The 24,212-nt window shown below is 38.6% G+C and overlaps 1 protein-coding gene and 1 long non-coding RNA gene across 5 annotated transcripts in view; one reads left to right on the top strand and one right to left on the bottom strand.

Moving 5' to 3' along the window:
• Positions 1-24,138, top strand: part of nr2f5 (nuclear receptor subfamily 2, group F, member 5) — a 49,438-nt gene extending 25,300 nt beyond the window's left edge. Inside the window, exons 4-9 of one of the 4 annotated variants that reach the window (XM_082150785.1) lie at positions 433-677; positions 3,147-3,263; positions 6,474-10,273; positions 19,235-19,515; positions 19,708-19,954; positions 22,555-24,138. In XM_082150785.1, the coding sequence (XP_082006911.1) occupies positions 9,883-10,273; positions 19,235-19,515; positions 19,708-19,954; positions 22,555-22,871 (1,236 nt within the window). In that variant the 5' untranslated portion in view covers positions 433-677; positions 3,147-3,263; positions 6,474-9,882 and the 3' untranslated portion in view covers positions 22,872-24,138. Of the gene's footprint in view, positions 1-432; positions 678-3,146; positions 3,264-4,051; positions 10,274-19,234; positions 19,516-19,707; positions 19,955-22,554 lie in introns of those variants that run through there. The other 3 variants (XM_082150784.1, XM_082150783.1, XM_082150786.1) reach the window with 3 other exon arrangements.
• On the bottom strand, positions 17,204-19,226 carry LOC309484544. The gene is made up of 2 exons (XR_014200907.1): positions 18,525-19,226; positions 17,204-18,313 (listed from the first exon to the last, which is right to left on the bottom strand). It is a non-coding gene; the product is annotated as an uncharacterized lncRNA (long non-coding RNA).
• Positions 24,139-24,212: the final 74 nt, after the last annotated feature.

Raw genomic sequence — 24,212 nt, 5'->3', positions numbered from 1 at the left:
GGAGCTTTCAAAGCCGCCCCTTTCCCTTCTAACACCAGGGCAGGAGCACTTGTGCGCTGACGGCGTCTCTCTGTTTGTTCTTCACTCGTTGTCAGAGACGATTTGTTTTCGCCACAATGAATCCCATTCACTGGGCTTGATCTTCACAGTTATTCAAGGGGTCAGCTTTTTTTTTTTGGTGGTGGTGGTCGTGAGCTTTGATGCCCCCCATTCTAAATCCAAATCTGAGCTAAAATGCCTACATTTGCATACTCAATCCTCAATGGATTAGGCAGTACCAAACTGTTGTTTTGGCTCTGGTTGCTGCACTGCCATACCTCACGCACCCGGACGGGGTTTCTTAGTGTGAAATGAGGCCCCAATTTGGTGGATTTTTTTTAGAGGGGGCTAGCTAACACCTGGTATCACTTTATTTACCCTTGTCCGTCTCAGGTCTTGAAAGCTCAGGAACAGCGGGGCCATCGGGGCGGCCCCCATGGACGTCAGGACTGCCTTTGAAGGGGGGAAATGATGCCCCACATTGGAGCCTCGCCGATGACTTTACCAGTACCGTGACCTTCGTGACCTCATATCCCCCTCCCCACAGCTGCTGGCCCCCATTGGCCTCCGCTGGACTGCAGTGGTGGAGTGAACGGAGAGCATTGGATGGGGGAAGAACGGCGAAAGGTCAACCGGTGGTCAGAAGGTTTTTATTGGGATTGGGAGGCAGAGGGAGAGGGAGAGAGAATGTGTTAAAGACCACCGTCTGAGATTTTAACTGCGGGGAATTTGGCCTCCCTTCTACGTGAAAACCAGGCTGCTTGGACACCGTGTCTGATGCAAGCGCGGACTCTTCACACACCTTTTGGTTTCTGGATTCCAAAAGAATCTGGGATTGCATTTACATGACATGAATTAAAGCTATGCATTTAACCAGTATGAATTTTCCCTGAATCAAACCCATGACCTTGGCATTGCTATTATACCATGTTGAGCAACAGTATATTTATGCATTATGCATTTGGAAGACACTTTATCCAAAGCAACTTACATTGCATGCAAGGTATACATTTGATGCATTCCCTGGGAACAGAACCCATGACTTTGCCGTTGCTACCGCCATGTTTTGCATGTTGAGCTACAATAGATTTACATGTATGCATTCATCTTACATTGCAATATACATTTGATGCATTCCAATTCATTCCCTGGGAACCAAACCCATTGCTAACGCGAACTGCTAAATATAAATGCAATATTATTGAATGATTACTGTAAGCTATACTGAAGATGAATCACACCGCTAACTCTCTTCCACTTCAATCTTTGACTACAATAAGCTAGACCAACTGAGTTTGAACTTTTAATCTGCTCCACGATCAGCAGTGTAATTTTTCAGGATTCCGCACACTCCCGCATATTTCCTGTTTTCGGGCTCTTTATCTGCTCCTGGACACAAAAATGACACGAGCAAAAATGCTGCGCTAAAGATGTATTGATGCTACGTGTCAGCACTGTTCCACCCAGAGCAGATTTCCAACCTCCATGGGTGGGTAATGTGTGCTTTCCAGGCGGCCGCCATGTCGGAGAAAAACATCGAGAAAACACAAGGTTATCTGCAGATGTGACCCTCTATGTCACGCTCTCTCCGCTAGAGCCGCAGCACAGAGTCACAAGGACTTTCCCTCCAGCGGGCCTGCTTGAGTAATTTATTGCTCCATCGCATGACTGAAGTCCGGGGGTAAAAATGGCCATAAACATCACATTATGGCAGAGAGGTTGGTGGGGGTGTTCAGCAAATCTGTTACAGCCCAGTATTCTGCCTTGTTAAGCTCATTGGTCACAGTCTTCCAGCCTGAAAATTTATAATCAAATATCTTTCTCCGGTGACGCGCTGCACATGAGCGCCAAGTTTTGTGTTTCAGTGAGAGGTAAAGTCCGAAAGTTCAAAACAAAGTGCAATGAATTTCCCACCATGCATATTCTCATCTCTCTCTCTGCAGGCGGTGAATTCAGTTTCTCTAGACTCTCAATACTTTTATCTAGACTTTACAGAGGAGGCCAAGGCTAGCTGCCACACTTTTCTTTTTTTTCTTTTTTTACACCATTAAAACAACAAAACTACAAAAAAGCCATTAAACATATTCACCATTACAGTTCATTTACATGTATTCACAACAATTCTGCAACACAAAACAATTCATAAAGCAGCAAAATTGGAAAAGTAACACAAAAAACAATGTTAACGCATTAAGGTATCATGAAATAAAAGAAATTTACAGCATTGATTATTCTTGGTTGATGTTAGTTCATAATGTATCAACTAAAATGATAACACTTTACCATATGGTAGTGTTTTGTTTCATTTGTAAACATTAGATAATGCATTAACTAACATTGAGAAATACATTCTTACTGGATTTATTAACCTTTGTTAATAAAAATTTTCATGTTAGTTTACAGTGCATCTATTAATGTTAACAAACAAAACTTTTGATCTTATAAATATATTAGCAAATGTTGAGATTAACATTAACTAAGATTAATAAATGTTGCAGAAATATTGTGTATTGTTAGTACTTTAGGAATGTAGTTAAACCTTATTGTAAAGTGATACCACTAATATTGTTTCCATGTTAAAATGTATTAGTAAATTTAAAACATTACCAAGATTACATAAGTGTTGTTCATTCAAAGGTATTTATTTTTTATAGAAATAGTACAAAACTTGACCTGACCTATGAACATATGAAAAATACCCTTGTCTTTAGAGCAGTTTAAACTTTTAATTAAAATGTATTTCTTTCTAGGCTATATGTAACCTTTATTGTATTGTCTTGTTCGCTCCAACAACTATTACAAAGGTATTATGATCTATTGGAATGTTAGATTTGGAAGACAGAATTCAAAACAACCACTGCTGAACAAACCCTGAGCACTTATGACAGTCTCCCTGTGTGACAACTAGCCCCGGTCTCCAATCCACACAGTCCACACACACACTCTTTTATATCTCCATTATCTCTCTGTTCACTTTTGGTTGCTTTTTCCTTCTCTATAGGCATCTTTTTATGGAACTGACATTCCAGTCTAAAACAGAAGCTCTTGTTTAAGGAGTCACCCTCCTAACCAATCCCTTTTTTTTTTTTTTTTTTTTATCTTCCTAGGTTTGAAGCCTGGGAGCAAAGGTCAAGACCCCCTCCAGCTTCAGAGGCATGTCAGGTCATGCTAGCCACATACTGTTGCTCTCCCCGTTTAGCCCTGAAAACTCCAACAAGAAATGTGTAAGTAGACAAGTTCTGGTGTTGCTAAAATGAATTTTTTAAAAGACAGAACTAGTTTTTGCTCATTAAACCCAGAAATTAAGAACTAATAAACTTCTCAAGACCTTCTTGAGTGGAAATATAGTGTGGTCTCATGCTTAAAGGATAATAGCTCAAATATTTTGGTTTAAAAGGTGGAGGTTATGTCTTAGTAGATGTCGGTTGAGTCGGTACAATGCAGAAGGTTGTGCTTCAGGCGGGTGTCCGGGTCATGGGGGTCATCAGTGCCTTTGCCCGTATTTTGACTGTATCAGCACATGGCAAAAGCTTCATACTGCTTCCACTGTGAAAAATGAGACTTGGATGCATAAACAGGAAAAAAAAAATTAGGGAGACATGCAAGACTCCTCAGAATAGATAAACAAATAACCAAATAAATCTAGAGGACATTGGGGTGAGGGCAGGCAACCCCATAAGGGTCAGTACAGGAACAGATAAATCTCAGTTAAAGACGCCATGCTTCGCAACGTCTAACCTCTTAATCAACTCGAATCGGACAGAGGAAGGAGGGCACTGTCCGAACAAAACGCAATATGAAGCACAAATGTAAAGGCACTCATCCAAAATCATATAATAAATTGGCTGTTTTCATAGACAATACTTTCAGATTTTTATAGACAAATGCCTATGTATGCTTAAAATATATGAACAGAAATATTTTGTAACAATATACACCACCGTTCAAAAGTTTGGGGTCCGTTTTTTTTTTTTTTTTTTGAAAGAAATTAATACTTTTATTCAGCAAGAATGTGTTAATTTGATCAAAAGTGATTGTAAATATTGATACTGTTAGAAAAGATTTCTATTTTTAATAAATGCCGCTCTTTTTAACTTTTTATTCATCAATGAATCCTGAAAAAAGTATCACAGGTTCCAAAAGCAATATGAAGCAGCAGAACTGTTTCCAACATTGATAATTAATCAGCATATTAGAATGATTTCTGAATGATCATGTGAAGACTGAAGTAATGGTTGATGAAAATGCAGCTTTGCATCAAATAAATATATAATATTTTAAGTATATTAAAATATTATTTTAATTTGTAATAATATTTCAGAATATTACAGGTTTTTTTCGGTATTTTTGATTAAATAAATGCAGGATTGATGAGCATCAGAGATTTCTTTTAAAAAAAATCTTTATTTTTCTTTTCAATCTAAATTTTTAGATCATAGTTGGTATGATTTTAAGATTATGGTTGATACTTTCAAGTTTCAAAACATTTATTTGTGTCGTTGTTATGAGGTTTTAATTGATCTATGAATAGGTGAATAGATGACAACTGATCATTCACTGCTTCGGAAAGTGGACCTTCAGACCATATTTTGCTTCACACTCGGGTTACCCAAGTGATTGTTCATGGGTACATTTTTGGACTGGGCTGTCTTTCACGTCAGAAACAGAGGCATTGAATCATGGGTCACAAACTGTCAGAGCTTCCATAAATTAACCTGCAAACCAGTGGCCTTTGCATTTCCTAGGCCATGCTTATGTGGTCATGTTTACTCCCTGACCTCAAAAACCGGGAGTCACTGTGCCAGTTGCTGCAGTCATCAGTCACCTCATACCAGTGCATTCATCTTCACAATCCGTCAGAGCCAGAGATGCATCTGACACACGGATGATTGTTCTCGGGATGATCATACAATCCTATATAGCTCCATTCAATACAAGAGATATCTGGTGGCACTTTTACAGATTCAGGATACGTTTACACGTGGATGGCTATTTTCTTAAACGGACATTTCACCCCTCTTCGTTTTTCAAAAATAACATCGTGCACGCAAACCCGTGTATATGCTGTCAAGAGCATGCCAAACCTGTAGGTGGCAGTGTAACGAGAAGCCCACGTTAGCCAATCAGAATCCCGAAAATAGTCACATTCTATGACGTCGCTGCCTAAAACTCTGTTTTTCTCAGTTTACATGCAAACGTGCAAACAAAGTTTTCCAAAATCTCCACTCCGGCCGGAGTTTTTAGAAATAATCGTTTTCAGAGGCGAATTCTCCGTTTGCGTGTAAACGAAGGGAAATGTCTCCGTTTTTCAAAATAGCCATGTACGTGTAAACTCAGTATTGCTCAATAAAGGGATTTTTTTCACTATTTACTTTTTCCCAATGTTGTTCCAAACCCATATGTTGTTATTTATTCACATTCAGATTCAAGTTCTCACTTATGTCATGTCAAGATCACGTCATTTTTAACTTTTGGTATGTTACTCATGCAAAGTGATTTTTTGACCACTAAAGACACAAGTTTATTAAGTTGTATGGACTACATTTGTGGTGTTTTATGTTCTTTTGGAGCTTGACAGAAATGATGACTATAAACTATCTTTATGGAAAAGAGCAGCATGATGATCCTTCAAAAGCCCTCCTTTTTTGTTCCACAGAAAAAATAACAGTTTGAGTTCTTTAACTGAACCTCTAATTTAATTGAATGATATTAGAAAACCATTCATTTTTAAATGCCATCACTGTATAGAATTACACATAATCACCACCCCCACCGAATAACGCCCTTGGTCAGTATGCCACAGAATGATCTAATAGCCAGTCAAAAGGCTAATTGGGGGACAGGTAGGGTTACATGTGACAACAATTAAGCCAAGCTAAAGGCCAACTTTATGGCCTCTAGCGCTAGAAGTGCTGTGCTAAACAGGGACAACAATAACATTGAGCTTTTTTATTTGCATGCTGCTAAATTGGGGACCATATGTTTCGTGAGCATATCTAAATAATTAATTTTCTTTCATTTACATTTATTTACTATACGCTTCATATTTAAACATGTTTTAATTCATTGTAAATAATGCTGGCAGTGTTTTGATTGTTTTATTGCTATTGCTTTGCTAAGGCATCAACACAAAGATGAATGTTTACTTTGCATGTAAATGTTGGACCGAGAGGGAGGGAGGCATAACTGTTTAAACTGGTTAATGGAATACTGCACTTACTCAATGGAGGAAATGTCCCACAGTGACTTTGGAAGATTTTGACGGAGGTGGGGAAAATATAAATGTTTCTCAATGCTATTGAGGTCGTCTTAGATGTATTCAGTGTTGGGGAAAGTTATAATGTGCTACAATATTGCGTTACTTCCTAAAAATTGCATTACTTTGTTACTTTTTATGGAAAGTAATGCATTGCATAATGCCTATAACCTTTCAGATGTGCTGCCATTCTGGACTTTAGAAGAAGAGGACACAGGAGAAGTTCAACACTCCCACTTAAGCTAAAATAAAAAAATGATACACCAATGTGATATTTAGTCATTTTTGCTTATTTTTACAGCTGAACATGGATCATCGAAGGTCAGCAGCAAAGACATTGGTTAGTAAAGTGAGATTAAACGCATACAATATATTCTGTGTTATTTTAAATATTTAAACATTGCAGGTTTGCGTAATATTCTGAGTTTGCATTTCATTGTTTTTATTAATTTTGAGGAATACTGAATCTGTTTTTGTGCAAGTGAGATGAGTAAATGCCTGCTCACATTTAGTCTAGAAACAGGGGTGTCCAAACTCGGTCCTGCAGAGTTCAGCTCCAGCTCTCCTCAACACTCCTGCCTGGACGTTTATAGTGTACCTAAGACCTTGATTATCTGCTTCAGGTGTGTTTATTTGGGGTTAAAGCTGAACTCTGCAGGATAGTGGCCTTTCAGGAGCAGGATTGGACACCCCTGTGCTATAACTACAATAACCATAACCATACCAACGCCTCTGCACTTACTCACGACTTCTCTCAACTTGGGGACAGAAGAGCTGTCAGCCAATAAATGGGAAAACAAAGTAACTTGCGTTACTTATTTGCGATTTCTAAAAAATAACTCGGATACTGTATTTTGATGTAAATGTTAAAGTAATGCGTTACTTTAGTTACTCGAAAAAGTAATCTGATTACTTAGCTTTCGTTACTTGTAATGCATTAACTAACAATGGACATATTATAACAATATATCTTGCTAACAAAGCAGTCTTATTTAGTACTTATTGCACTGTGATTACTTCAAACATTTCCATTTACCTCTATTTGACCTCTATTTGCTTATCCAAATCATGTCCACTGTATTAGGAATGTGTGCTATTTATCAGAGTTACAGTTAAATGTTTTTCCTATAGCTACTTATACTCTTAAAAATAAAGGTTCTCTATTGGCATCTATGGTTCCATGAAGAACCTTTAAAATCCATGAAAACTTTCCATTGCACAAAATATTTTTTATATTATTCAAATGTTCTTCACACTAAGAAGAAAAAAAGAAAAGTTGTTGAACTGGACGCTTCTTTGGGGAACCTGAAATGGTTCTTCTATGACATCACTGTGAAGGTTCTCTTTTGGAACCTTATTTGTAAGAGTGTATGAGTTTCCTAATAAATATAATTTCCATGATATGACAAAGTGCTGGCAAAAAGAAGAGCATTCAAACTAAATAGTTGGATTCATTACAAACACTAATAAAAAGGTTGTACGTTGTAAAAAGCAAATGCTGTGTTTTAATTAAGCGGTAAAGTCAAGCCAAACTTTATTTATAGAGCACATTTAATACAACCACAGCTGATCCGAGGTTCATTACAATAAGGAGGATTTACAGATTCCTAAAATAATTCTACAATAAATCCAGTCCACATTTACTACACTGTAAAAAATCACATGATCAATAAGTTATAACATCATGTTCTTACATAGCTTTAACTCACCAAAATAAGTTAAGCAATTTTCAACTTTTTGTTATAAGTTATACAAGATTCAACTCGGTTTAATGCAGTTTAATGCAATTTAAGTTGAACTGACTTAAACATCCAAGTTGATTGTACTTAAAAAAAAATATTGCAGAAACCTTTTTTTTTTACAGTGTACATGATTTTACACAATCTAATTTTAAAAACAATCCTAATTTATTCTTGTTGAAGTAACGTTGAATCATTTACAACAGATGCAAATTTTAAGTGCATATAAACAAGGCTTAAAATAGTAAATTATGACATCAGTTAGTTCAATGTCTTTAACGTTTACACTTCCTCACAGCTTTAAGGTGTTATGGTAAAACCCAGTGCATGTCACTGTAATTTACACTGTGGCCTTTTGTGCTTTAACAGATTCCCAATATGCTCATTACAGACTAAACTAACAGAAGTGAAGTCTCCTGCGAGGAGCCTTTGTCAAATGGTGTAAACTCCAACACCTCAACGACACGCTTATAAAAACAAGGTATAGCTAACAAATAATCCCATCATTTTTTTCTCTCTCTCGTTAGACATCAATGTACAAATATTTTTGCTCGTTTATTTGCTTATTTAGCATCATATTTTTCTGTTTTATGCACTGAAATTAAAAGTGCACAAAGCAAACATGTATTGGATTGAATAAAAATCTGAAATCTGTTATGATGAAATGTAACATACAGTAAACGATACTTGTTTTCTAACAATATTTTTGGGTGATGATCTGTTCTAATGTGCATAGTTTTTGAAAACATCAAAAGACAGTTTCTGCACATAGGCCTATAAATGAATCATTTAATCAAAACAAAATTATTAGATAACAGATTAAAACTGAGGAATTCTCTAGGGAACAATTTTTTTTTGCCACTTTCAGTAGGCCTCTTTTTTTTGTCCCAGCAAATAATGATAATGAAAAATAATCAGTGTTAATGTCTTTTTGTCAAGATCTCTTTGAGTTTCTCTCTGCTTGAGATTGTTAAACAATTCACATTAATTGTGCAAGAGCAGCGCCTTTGTCCAATTGGACAAAGACTTTTTTTCTAGCACCTCCACTGACCAGTTGAGGAGCTTAGCGTATCCAAGCCCCGCCCCTTGTGAAGGCGTCATACACTAATATGGTCACTATGTCCTTATATGCAGTGTGGTGGGCGGAGCTTCAGGAACCACGGCTGTTTAGTGTCACTTTCACCGAATTCTTAACTACGCTTCTCAGAGATGAATCGGACAGCTGGCGGGTGTAACGCAGTGAATCTCCTCTTCTAAACAACCTACAAGTTTTGACGGATTATTTAGGGACTTTCCTGGTTCAAAGAATTGTGTCATATGGAAAGAACTCTTAGCGTTTATTCATTCTCATTTTATTTACACGTTTTTTTCACAACAACATTTCGCATGCCGTCTTGTTCAGACGAAGATTACGACTAGGTATGGTGTCAGTATGAGTATTGGAAAACGCTTTCTTTTATAGTTTCCGTTAAATACCTAATAATAATAAGTCTCACAATCTCACATTAAACTTCACACGTGGGATTTCGAGAAGATCGTGAAGTTTCAAACACGGATGGTCCTCTCGTGACGCGACGTACGCGCTCGGACATTCTCGCGCAAAACTGACCGCATTCGGAGCGACTGAAACTTGAACATGTTTTGGGGATTTCTCACGCAATAATTATGCCACCCTCTCGTTTACTTTGTAAATATTCCAAGAACTGTTGTGAGTAGAGAAGTCAAGTTTTTGTCGTAGAAAGATCTCTGAGGTGGGAAGCGCCGCGCGCCTCGTCTAGATCTCCTCCTCCCCGCTTGAAAGGAGTCGCATTGAATCGGTCGTTACCACAGAAAGTGTTACGGGATAGCATGGCAATGGTAGTAAATCAGTGGCAAGAGAACATTTCGACTGATCCCGGGTCCCAGCTGCAAATGTGCAGTCAGGAGCCCGGCGGGACACCGGGAACTCCCTCAGGTTCAACCCCGGGCAACGACGCGCTCTCCGGGGACAAAATTCCCAATGTGGACTGCATGGTGTGCGGGGACAAGTCCAGCGGCAAACACTACGGCCAGTTTACGTGCGAGGGGTGCAAGAGCTTCTTCAAGCGCTCGGTGAGACGGAACCTGAGTTACACCTGCCGGGGGAACCGCGACTGTCCCATCGACCAGCACCATCGGAACCAGTGCCAGTATTGCCGGCTGAAGAAGTGCTTGAAAGTCGGAATGAGGAGAGAGGGTAAGATCTCACAGTGTTTAACCGGTGCGTGCAATTGACAAATACATATTTAAAAGCTGTAGTAAGACAAATCTGATCAGAAATGTGAAATGATTCAAATGCTATAGTTGAAACTGGGAGACGTTACTAAAAATGGTATCAAACCAATCCATTGTAGGCTACTTCGAAATAATGGTTAGAGTGGTTCTTATGTTCAGCTCTTTCTAATCAAGATCATTTTGGTTGTATAGGGTTCTTGAGTTGTTGCTATGGTTCTTTGGAGATTTAAAAAAGTTCTTGATAGCAGAAAGTTGACATTACAGGTTCTTCCAATCAGTTTTGTTATCTGGGTTAATTAAGCACCAGTGGTTTTCCAAAGAAAAAAAAAAACACAAAAAAACATCATATTAGACATTTTGGTTCTAATTGGAAATGTTATTGTAATCATAAAACTTTTGTTACTATTGTAAAATGAAATAGACTATAAATCAAAGAGATGTCTTTTAAACAGAATAGGCTATTTCTTTCTTAAACATATCTTGATGTCCGAGGTGACAGATATCATGTTACCAGAGTTTTTGTTAATAACTGGTTTAACTGATATTTTTGGGGAACATTTTTGTATAAGTGACCCCTTTTTTACACGCACTGTAAAACATTTTTTACAGTAGAAACATATTTTAAAGTTTAAATGGAATTGCTGCTTGTTAAATCAAAGTGGTGATGACTTCATTGCACCTTTTCAACTTACCACTGAGGAAGACATTTTATTTGAAACTCTGAAATCTGATCAAAACTCACAAAAATCTTGCATAAATTACACAAATAAGTTCTAAGTTCCTCAAATAACTTTTTATTCTACAGTAAATATCTACTGTTGCTTTAAGAACCCAAAAAACATAGTACAATCTGAATAACCTGCAATGTAACACCAAAAACTTTTTTAATCTCCAAAGAACAAAATAGCAGCTCAAGAAAAGGAGATATACATAAGAATGATGAATATAAGTGCAGAATTTAGCAGTAAAGGATGGATTTGTTTAAAAGCTCATTGCAGCACCAATTTAATTTAATTATATATTTAATAATGTGTTTGTTTGAAAATATAATTCAGACTAATCTTGACTATTTGGTTGTTTAATTGTGCAATCAACATTCAACTGCAAGTTTTTTTTTTTTTTTTTTACAAATCAAACAAATTTCCTTGTTTGCGGATTAAGATGAGATATTTGGAGTCTAAATAGTCATTTGTGGCATGGTCAGTTTGCAAAGTAAGGTTTAATTCAAATGTAGTTTAAAATAATAATGTTTATATAATTGTGGTGGATAAGTCGTCCTCTCTGCAGATGATTGTGAAAACTCAGCAAAGATCCTAATTCGTTTTGGGTTATGAAAATCACTGCAGGGAAAATTCATCTAGTCATGTCTTCAGAGTTCAGACTGAAAGAACATTCAGTCTCCTGATTCTCTTGTCTGTTGACCTTTGATGTGAATATGAGCTATCTGTGTATAAGAAGACAGTCTCAATGAGGAATATGGCCCAGAATTCTTCTGTAGCCTGTTATAATATTGCATTTCTGTCAAAGTAGACACTAACCATCTCGAACACCTCAACTCAGTCATTATTGTATTGGCTCTTTCATGGATTTTCCAATCATTCTGTTGAGTTTTCTAATGCACAGAGGAGACTGGGGATATTTGTCACAAAGGAAAGTTGTCAAAATACCCCAGTGGTTTTGTTTGTTGGTTTCAACATTGGTTTAAGTATAATGCATTAATAATAATTTATTGTTTTATTGTCTCTCATAATTGTTTTACTCTTTAATGTTAATGAACTGATAGCAGATTCCACAGTGACAACTTACCCCCTAGAGTGTGATGAATCTATTTGAAACTAAAACATGAAAGCATTGAAATCATTTGAGTGACAATGCCTTTGTGTAGCTGTGAAAACATCAGCCGCCTCAACAGTTAAAACATGTTAAGACATTGGCTTGTTTTACCAGTCTGCATGCATTCACTTATCAATAATATGCTTTTTTTCTCTTCACTCTTTAGGCCCGTTAGGTTGCACTTTTGCACTCAAAAGATTTTCACTCAAAAACTTCTAGTAGTAGAAAAACTGAAATAGTATTTTCTTGTACTCTAATAATCTTTGGTTTATTTACAACTTTGAAAGATACTTTATACTGTGTGTGTTGCATTTGTACAGACAAAATTGATGTAGACAGGAACACATGCAGCCTCGCTGCTTCTTTTCATTCATAAATTATATCTCCTCTGAATTATGCAATTCAGTCACTCGCGAAGAGAAGCACCTTGTACCGAGCCATTACAGATATCCTGCATTCATAACACAATGTGAGCCAAACAAACAAAACACTTGGCTCAGATACTTTGGTCCTTGTGCATGAGATTTATGATTAACATTCACACATTACAGATTCAAAGTAGATCTTTAAGGCACTCAGTTTTTGTTAAATACGCATATATATAAATGAATAAACTATATATATATGATATATTCATGATTTGTGATACAACTTCCCACTTTAGTGTCGCCTCTTGGGTTCTCAACATTGTATTTGACATGAAACTTCAAAAAACGTCTTTTACGGTTCAGATTTTGTAACTCACAGAACCGGCTTTTCTTCTATTGGTTGAATCCTGCATGCTAATAATTTGTCTCTCACAAATTCACTAGTTCATGCAATCTATGAGTGTGATATAGACCGCACAGGACTTGAGCTCTTAGAATATGTTCACACTTTGTATGTTTGGTTTGATTAAAACAAACCCTGGTGCGATTGCTCAGTTAGTGCGGTTCATTTGAATAAGTGTGAACGCTGCCATCCGAAGTGGTGACACCAAACGAGCGGACCGAGACGCTGAAAACATGGGTCTCGTCCGCTTCCGAACGAACTCTGGTGCGGTTCGACTGAAATATGAACGCAACACGGACCAAAGACGTGTAAACGAACCAAAAACGGGACAAGATGCGACCCTAAAAAGGACAGAATGCTCAAGCACAGCGTCATAGTCACAATGTTTCCCATCACGGTTCGCTACAGGCATCAGAACCGCGTCTCCTCCTCGCAGCGGATCTTTGTGTGTGTGTGACGGAGGGATTCCTGACGCTGTTTTGACTCCTTTACACATTTTATAAGTTCTTCACAAGTTCTCAGCTGGTCAAAATACCATCATATCTTGGCTATGCACATACAACGAGTGCATTTAGCTCAGCACTCAGCATTGTTTCGGCTGTTCGGTAAGTTTCATTGCAAAATATATGTTATAAAAGCCGACCAATCAGGTTGTGAACATTTCCCTATGACTTGAGGTTCTGTGTTCAAATGCGTCAGGACTAAGTTATTTTTTTTTTGGTCCGGACCAAACAAACCGAACTACAAGTGTGAACACATCCTAAGATACAGTTCCTCCCTGCACTACTTAATTAAAGAAAGATGGCAGTACAACCCGATCTCACGGGAAAACTTACAAATTCTACGAGGTGGCTTATTCGTACGAATTCATACGACCTGACTCGTACGAATTAGTAAGATTTTTGCAAAATCGTACATATTTTACGAATTTGCCAATTCGTATGAATTCATACGAATGACCTACCCCTGACCCTGCCCCTAAACCTACCCATCACGTGGGTTTAGACAAATCGTACAAATTCGTACGAGTGAGGTAGTACGAATTAGCCAACTTTTTATCATTCGTACGAATTGGTCGTGAGATAGCGTTGGGCAGTATTAATGCATAGCGAGGTTAACAGATTATTAATCTATTAGGATAGGAATAAAGGTGGAAGAAGAAGAAAGAATTGTAATAGGATTGAGGCAAGCAGATGCTTATGTGTCCTTGTAATATGATTGAAAGGATTAGATGAACAAGCCAGACTGAACTTATGTTTAGACATTTTTAATCATCATTCTTCAAAAAAAGTGAATGCTTCAGGTATCAGTCAGATAATGCCTTTTGATAGTATAGATCATTATTAGCCTTGAAACTCTTGAACTTTTGCATAACTAATGCTTGTTATGGATGAGGTCATACGCATTTCGTTCTAAGGTTCTTTGTGTTGCGCAGCGCTCAGAAATCCCACTCTCTCCTCCTACGAGTTCGTCACATGCGTTTAGTAATGAATGGGGCAGAATCACGCTGCATGTACTTTTTTTAGTGGAGATTTCAAACAACAGAATGTGACCTTCTCTCTTATGGACAAGAACTAGATGGTTTTGCAGCCTGATTACACATGAGATAACCTTCTGAGATAATGTTCTGTAGAAACTGCGAAAAACCCAGAAGTGCATCAATTTTGATGTGAAACATCTGTCATCATTATTTACTCACCTTCAGGTTGTTCCAAACTTTTTTTTTTTTTTTAACACAAGGGAAAATTTCTGAAAAACCTTGATGGAGCGTAAATGTGAATAACAGAATCCTTGCACCAACACATGAATCTGAAGAACCTGTAATGTAGCAACTCAAGACCAGAAGGATTCAGAGGTGATCTTCCTCCTAGCACTCTTCATCTTCGATCGCTCTACCTGTGTTTACACCTTACGGCTGCTCTTGACACGATGACTGACATTCCAGCCTGACAAAGGGGCGCCTCTGATTGAAAGAAAGCAGCTTGATTGCCTTGTCAGTTCCACAGGCTTCTGCAAGTATACGTGCATCTGCTGGAATGTTCCTTGTGCAAGGCCGTGACCTTTGTCAAAACTAGAGAACGGCCACTGACTTAAAGTCTGACATTCACATGCAAAAGGGCTAGCATACAAAATCTCACAGACTTGCATTGAGTGAGGAATTTGAGCGACATATAACTTTTATGTAGTGTGTAATATAGTTGTTTGTGAAAAATGTCGGCAAAGTTTTGAAGATCAGAGTGCATGACAAATAAATTTAGCATCTCCTACTAAAAGAAAGAATCGATTCTGAACTCCTGAAACGAGTCGTCAGCATTTCCAGACTTACTTCCTGTTACGTAGGTTTGAATCAAATTTGCATAAAATCGGCCTATGGTCTTCATTGGCTGCCCATAAACAATGTTTACTTTGATCCGCCCTCAAACACTGTAGATGTTGCTGAGGTCTGGAAGAGTTTGGTTTGTGTTGATGACATGTCGAGAAGATGCGGTTTTCTGCACTGCAAATCCACTTTAAATGCTCTTCTAAACGAGGACTCGTGCTGGAATTCATATGGTAAAACCGACGCCATTGTTTATGTTCGTATCACTGTGTATCAAGCCCTGATGCATCCAGTGCTGAAATTCAGATATGGTAATGGACATTTCGTTACTGACACACGGTGTAAGTGGTCGAGCAATCACAATAAACTGAGCCATCTGACCAATCAGAGCACAGTAGGCTCTCAGAAAGGAGGGGTTTAGAGAGAGAGAATCGTTTAATGAACTGCAATGTATATTATGAGAAAATTAAAGTGTTTTTTGACCTTGGATGCATGTTACCCTGTTGTAGGAGTCCTCCAAAACAAAATCAGGAACTTTAAAAATAGCATAATAGGGGTACTTTAAAATAAAACTAATAAAACTGACAAAAACACGACACAATTACAAAAACTTAACTAAAATTAAATATTCATACCATTAATAATAAATAACAATAGACACTAAAATAACACTTGTAAGCAGCCACCGGCACCTAGTAACCAATTTCATGCAGAATAGCCTGAGATGTGGAAATGTCACATTGTAAGAGGATTGGATGTTAGCAGCATGCATGCAGATGTACAGTAGTTAACAGTGCATGTCCGACCATGTGCTGCCGTGGCTGAGCGTCTCAGGAAACGTGCTGAAACTGTGACTTCATCCCATGACCTGTAAGTCACTCGTTTCCCATGTGCAGGGTGAAATATAGGTCAATGGAAAGTAAACATTAATAATAGACAGGATCATAGCAAAGTCCAAATGTGACGGCTCTCTGTGGGGTTTGGGTAAATATCACCCTGCCACCTGGTCGATTGGCTAATCCTGCTGTTCAACCCATTTGAACAGGTGACCTCCGCCAGAGGAGACTCTGATTTGACGTGTAACATAATGCTTTATGATTCTTCAAATAATACATCAGTGTCAAAAAGTCTGAGAGGCCTAGTTTTTTTTTTTTAATTTTTTTTTTTTTTTTATGGATTTCAAGTTTTAGGGTTTTGAAAAACTGTAAAACAAGGAAATGTTATGATGCTTAAGATTTTGCATCATATCCAACTCAAAAATGGAGGCATAACAAAGTTTTATTCTATTGTTCTGCTGATAATCAGCGTTGTTATGAACTAAAACTATATATATAAAAACAATCATTGATTGAAATAAAGCTGAAATGAAATTAAATAAAAATATTAGATGAAAAACTCAAACTTAATGAAACATGAAAATATAAAAACAAAAGCTAATTCAACATATTAATAAACATATTATAATAATATATGAATAGTAGTAAAATTACACTGCTGATAACATTACTGAAATGTAAGTTTAAGAATGCTGTAAAATTCAGACTGTTCAGATTCACTTTTCATATTCTGTCACATCATGCATGCATGTTTTATTTGTTCAAGTGTGACTTGCTCCTAATTCCACATGATTCAGGCAATGGATTTGCACACCTGAGTGACGTTAAATGTTTGTGTAGAAATGTGGTCAAACACCTCAATGTCACACATTTTTGCTCAGCAAATATTGTGCACCTGCCCCCGCCCTCCTCGTCTTATGGCATGCCGGAGCTCCATCACAACCAGTTTCAGGAGAGAACGCAAACGAGGAACTGGAAAGTCCAGCTTTGTTAGCTTTTGACCTCTGACAAGAAGTGGTGTGTTAATTCCATGACACACGTGAACCACGTTCACGATTTAGAGTTTTCAGAGCCTCAAAAGAATGCAGTTCAACTGTGGCTCTGACTAAATAATGCTGCTAGAGGGCCTGAGTTTCCTCTAAAAAAAAAATAAAAAAAAAATATATATATATATATATATATAATGTGAGAAAAGGGCCATTTTAAATTCCCAAACCTCCAAAATCCGCTGTATTTGTTTTGAACTAGCATGTAGTCCTGTCCCCAAACTCAAAGTTCTTATATCAAACTCAGTCTGGCTGCTCAAACAAACTGATTGCAATTTTGTTTGGTGCAAATAGTGGTGTAGAAATGACCCACCTCACCTTTAATTTAACATGCCAGTGTTTGGCTTTTATCTGAACTGGAATTGATAAAGAAATTTTAATTCTCCTTCAGATACTATATTAACACTACTGTTTAAAATTCTGGGGTCAGTAAGATATTTTTTGAAAGACATTAATATGTTTATTTAGCAAGGATGCATTAAATTGATCAAAAGTGACTAAAGACATTTATATATTTTTTTATAAAAAATCTATTTCAAATAAATGCTTTCTATTCATCATAGAATCCTGAAAGAAATCATGGTATTAGGGTTTCCACAAAAATATTGAATAAGACTGATAATAATAAGAAATGTTTCTTGAGCAGAAATTCAGCATATTTAAAATATATTAAAACAGAAATAATATTTCACAATATTACTGTTTTTACAGTATTGTTGATCAAATAAATGCCGCCTCGGTGAGCATAAGAGACTTCGTTCAAAAACATAAATAAAATCTTTTTTACCCCTGTTTCTCCACTTTCTCTTCCTTCCTTCCTAAAGGAAACTCTGGTTGTATTTCATATCATAATGAGAGCATGGTTTGCTACTGTTCCTTCCTTTTATGTCTATTGTGATATATATATATATATATATATATATATATATACATACACACACACACACATACATACACACACATATACATATATATATATATATATATATGAAGAGTTCAGATGCAAAAGCCTCTAAGTGCCATCTGAAATTTTCTTCTAAAATGATCAATTTTATCAAGCTCGTATATTTAAATTCAGTAATTTCACTTAAAAGGCAATGAAAATTACCTATTAATTGTCATTTAAGTGAAATTACTGAACTTAAATATACGAGCTTGATAAAAATGATAATTCTAGAAGAAAATTTCAGATGGCACTTAGAGGCTTTTGCATCTGAACTCTTCATATATATATATACATACATTCTATATATATATATATATATATATATATATATATGTGTGTGTGTGTATATATATATGTGTATGTATATATACACACACACACACACACACACACACACACACACACACACACACACACACACACACACACACACACACACACACACACACACACACACACACACACACACACACACACACACACACTCTCACACACACACACACACACACACACACACACTAAATAACTAATAACAATTATAATTTTACATATATGCTATGACCCCTTTAAAGCATTTCAAAATATATCAGAAAAATATATATACTACTCAAACTATGATAATAAAACTATGATGATACATCCAGGTCCAGATCTGTCATTTATGAGAAACAACTAAGATAAAGTTGATACTTACATGAAACTCTATTATGTCTAAGAAACATAAAGCAATAACATTTTCCTCTGGGTTTTTGTCACTCTCTCTCTCTCTCTCTCTCTCTTTCATTCGGTGTTCATTTCATGCTTCCTCTGGTTTATAGTAAATGGAGTTATTGGCCAGACAGCAGGATAGTTAAACAGGTGTTTCCCAAATGGGCAGTGAGCTGCACCGTTGCAGGAATGGCCTCTGTTTTGCCCTTCGCCTCTGGCTGAACCATTTGTTTGAGGAAGTGTGAAAAACCTAATTTCACCCATAGTGTTCACTCACTCATTACTCACTGATGTATAGCAAAGGGGTCGGCATCTCTCTGATGGGTTTCACAGATGCGATGACTTCATTCACTTAGACATTAGAAAGCAGAAGGAGACTTGGCTTGATCTATTCTGGTGAATGGATCTGGTTGTGTTTGCAAGTAAACACATTAATATCCACTTCTAATGGCTCTTTTATTATGCTTTTTATTATGCACTTCCTCAGCTGTCCAAAGGGGTCGTATGTCCAACTCGCAGTCCAGTCCAGGACAGTACCTGAGCAACGGGAGTGACCCATACAACGGGCAGCCGTACCTTTCGGGCTTCATCTCTCTGCTTCTACGGGCCGAGCCGTACCCCACCTCACGCTATGGAGCCCAGTGTATGCAATCCAACAACCTAATGGGCATTGAGAACATCTGTGAATTGGCCGCCCGTTTGCTCTTCAGTGCCGTGGAGTGGGCGAAGAACATCCCTTTCTTTCCTGACCTACAGCTCATGGACCAGGTAAAGCAAATTTGTCAGGACTCTCTTAGCATATTCAAGCTTGGTTCATATATATACAGGTTGAAATCGCGTTCCGCTGGAACTGGACTGGTTTATTGCTATAACAATGGTGAGAGCAATGTAATAAAAGACAGCAATGTTCAATTTAAAATGTAATCAAATAATTAATAATTGTATTATATGTTTGTGTAGGTGGCGCTCTTACGCATGTCGTGGAGTGAGCTGTTTGTCCTGAATGCTGCTCAGTGCTCTATGCCGCTGCACGTTGCGCCCCTGCTGGCCGCTGCCGGTCTACACGCCTCTCCCATGTCAGCCGAGCGGGTGGTGGCCTTCATGGACCACATACGCGTCTTCCAAGAGCAGGTGGAGAAACTAAAAGCCCTTCAGGTAGACACGGCCGAGTACTCCTGCCTGAAGTCCATCGTACTCTTCACCTCTGGTAAGAATAACTTACCTTTAGACTACTTGGTTTGATTAGTATTTACTACATGTCAATTGACCTCTCGCCGGCCCCTCCCCCAAAACGGCCATTGTCCAATCACACATCATAGCAACCGTTACTATGTGAGCAGGTCCGACAAACATTGACTTCCAAGCAAGATGGTGAAGCGGTGCGCCCACGGCGTTTGTAAATCGGACACTAGATACCGATTATAGTAAATGGTAAATGGACTGCATTTATATAGCGCTTTCATAGACCTATGGCCACCAAAGCGCTTTACATAGCCTCACATTCACCCATTCACTCACTCATTCATACACCGACGGCGGTGTCAGCCATGCAAGGCGCCATCCAGCTCGTCGGGAGCAGCTGGGGTTAGGTGTCTTGCTCATGGACACCTCGACACTTGGTCAGGTAGAACCGGGGATTGAACCACCAACCTTTCGGTTTGTAGACAACCTACATGAACCACTGAGCCACTGCCGCCCCACCCAGAGATGTGTTCTTTCCATTCCCAAAGCCGAAAACACAACGTGAACGTGAGTTGAACATAATTCACAACAAGGAAATAGCTTTGGCTTAGTTAAAGGTGCATAACAGATAATATAATAAAATAAAATGGATATCTGAATGCCTTATATTTTGTTTTATCTATTTCATTTTATTATATTATCTGTTATGCACCTTTTAAGCCAAAGCAATTTCCTATTTGTGAATTCTGTTCATCAACAATGGAAATAAAACATTCTGATTCTGATTCTCAAAACGGCTATTCTCAAAACAACAGAGAAATGTTAGTTAGCTTTGGATGGCTTTTTGACGCACATGTAGGTTTAGCTAGCTAAACATACCCTTGTATTTTAACAAAATAGCTACTCGCAATAGACAATAATAGACCATAACATATGAAAGAGAACTCAGATTTCGCTTGAGACCGGTAAGCATTAACGTTAGCCACGATAGTAGTCGTGTCTCCTTCATTGCGTATTTTTATATTTTTTATATATACCCCTTCCACTGCATACTGTAACCCCTTTTGCCTTGATCTGGAGGATATCGCGGAGGTATTGCGCCAAAAAGGAAAATACCTCTTCCCGTCATGGCAATCTGTCGCGCTGGTCGTGTTTGACCATTTGTTTGTCGGACGTAGCAACAGTAACTAAGGGGGGCGGGGCTCGGCGAAAGGCTAATTATGAGTCCATTTTAGGAGCACAGTTAACCTCAATAATACCATTTAAAATGACAACATATGGGCTGTTTTGTTGATCTTTTTATGTCTAGTTGTCAGTATTGACTATTTGGAGGTTTTTCGTGAGGCTTTAAATTGTGTTTGTTGGTAAGTTAATGAATAAATAGAAAAGTTACCTGGTTATATATAAAGTGTTACACTAAAAAAGTGCAAAACACCAATCGCTTTGGCACAGAGCTTCAGATTCGGAGATGTCTTGCCCACTGGCTTAGATTATTTCTGATTCCCTGCTCTACCTGTCAGAAATCCTTTTCCTGCCCAGGTCTACACTTTTCCAAATGGATGGCTGAACCCACCGCTCTCGATTCTTTTTTTTTTTAATCACTCAATCCTTCATGCTTCCATCTATTATTGAAACCAGGCAAGCAGGCCCCCGCCCCAACTCAACTTCCACCAACATGGCTGAATTATGCATGCTGAGTTGTGGAAAGAAGGATTCGCTTCAGTCTGGCTGTGACCTACATAACCTCTGTAGCCCAGGGCATCAATGTGATCCATCCTGCAATTCCAGCCAAAGCCCCCTCCACCCCCTGCCGAGACCTGCCGGCATGAGCTAACAGGGACAGACAAACTCTTGTGGTCCGTAACCTCAGCCCAAAACCTCCTATCACCTCACATCGCTCGACAGGCCTCTAATGTCAGCCAGTCGCCCCGATTGCCCGACGCGGTGCGGTGGCAGCTCCCAGCGTGTGTTCACACTGTGAAACACAAAGAGAGAGGGGGATGCTTTTGCCATGTAACGCCAGCGTAAGGGGGACTGGCGCAGAAGCACGCAAGGCTTGTCAGCGCTGACATTACGCCAGGGACTGACACATCAGTGCCCCCCTTAAAAAACGCTGCCTACAGTAACTATAGATGTCTTTATCTGGACTCATGGGACATAGACAGAAGTGGCGGTTGTGTCCTGCTCAGCGGGTATCCTCGCCCGCATAGAAATATGAAGCAATTAATCTTTTGTTATCAGAACTGAAGCTCAGCAGGATCATGTGTACACCACACCAATGACGGGTAGCATAACTGAGAGAAAGGCAAAGGAGGTCATTGGTTAAAACCCTGCAAACCCTGTGTCTTTTTCAGTAAGCACCCACAATCCAGTTTAAGCAGGAGTTAATGCACTTACCGCTGTGCTTCATTTAAATATGGATGGGTGGGTGGATGGATGGACAGAATGCATTACCTGTGTTGAATTTATTTGAATTGCAATTTAGAAAATTTCTCTTCCTGTCATTTCAATTCAAATTCTTGTAGGGTGTGGCCAATTCATTTCAATGAAACAACTGCAAAAGAAACACACATTGGAAGTACAGTATTCCTTAATTTTCCCATCTGCTTTTACTTTCTACTTTAGATGCCATGGGTCTGTCTGATGTGGCCCATGTGGAGAGCATCCAGGAGAAGTCCCAGTGTGCTCTTGAAGAGTACGTGCGAAACCAATACCCCAATCAACCCAACCGATTTGGCCGCCTGTTGTTACGGCTACCCTCCCTGCGCATCGTTTCTTCTCCTGTTATCGAACAGCTGTTCTTTGTGCGGCTGGTTGGTAAAACACCCATCGAGACCCTGCTGCGGGACATGCTGCTTTCCGGCTCCAGCTACAACTGGCCTTACATGCCCGTCCAGAGAGACCGGCCCATCTCAATCCATTACAACGAGAACGGGCCCTGATCCCGGGCCACATAATCCATATCACACCCCCACCTCCATGGGGTCATGGCCGATACAGGGAATCTGTCAGCAAGCCACGCCCCTTTCTGCCACATCATCACCGCTCACTTATCTGAAGCACCAGCCGTTTGTTCCGTCAATGGGAATGGACCACAGCGTTCAAACAGACACCGAACTGTTTCCCACAGAGGTTTTCTATGAACAAGGACTGTTTGGCCCAAAGTGCAATGTCCATTCCTGATTTTGACTCAACCAGAAGCCATTAAAGCTGATGCCAAAACTTTACCAGAAAAGCTATTAACTGTAGACGGACCTTGGAAACTACACCACTTGTATTAACGGGAGAGTCAAGATTCTGTCCGTATGTGTGTGGTGAAGTAAAAACTGCAACTAAGATCCCAGCAGCTGAATATGGGGTGGTGGAAGTTTGTATTCCATCCCCAGTTAAACCGAGAGAAAGGTGTGACTCTTGCAGGACTCACTGGAGAGAAAGCCATTGCCAAAGTAGGACCGGCATCTGAACTCTCGGGAGTATTTTGTGGAACCGATGACTGAGGTGAAATTTCGTTTGTCTAGTTGATTTTTGCATTTAGGTCTCTGATGAAGTGGAAGGACTTGAAAGAGGCACTTGAAACCAGCCAGATAACCCTCACTTTCCGTGCTTTTCTCAGCTACATCCAAATATTCAGCACATCCAGACAGAATGTTGCCGTATCGAGCACATGCGTCTTGTTCAATACAGGTGTATTTAAAATCTCCTGTAGCATCGAGAAAAACACTAGGGCAAAATAAGGTATTCTGAAACATTAGGGAATGTCAGAAAAGGTCTGATGTGTCCAACCCAACCAAGTCTATGCTAACTTTACCATATTCTTGTCTCATTTAGTCTCATTTGATCATGGAGAGTGTTGAGGTGACACACAAAATGACACCGATTACCCTAATTCACTCGATAAACTCAAGACCTCAATTATGCCAATAGTCTGCCTTTGATGACCAGGTATTTTGTGTAGCATACTGTTGGTTTCATCAAGTTTTTTGTTACTTTCTCACTCGTCTGAATATGTTTAAACCCCGCTGTCACATTTTTTTTTTTTTTTACATGGCACTACAGCTTTTAAGGCAGCATTTGGATATAAAAGCCATTGGGACCTTTGAAAGCAGGACCTGTTGTATTAGTTCACAGAATATTTCTATCAAAGTATGTTTTTCTGTATTTTAGGTTTGGAGAAATGAATCAATGAAATAAAATCTGTCATTCACAGAATTGCTGCTGTTGGCATTTTGTTCCTATTTTTTTTTATTTTATTTTTATTCTGGTTTGGGCCATAACCTTTTAAA

Source organism: Leuciscus leuciscus (assembly GCF_965113295.1).
Source record: "Leuciscus leuciscus genome assembly, chromosome: 20".
Classification (NCBI taxonomy): domain Eukaryota; kingdom Metazoa; phylum Chordata; class Actinopteri; order Cypriniformes; family Leuciscidae; genus Leuciscus; species Leuciscus leuciscus.
The sequence above is the reverse complement of the archived record's forward strand: the minus strand, read 5'-3'. Positions and strand labels throughout refer to the sequence as shown.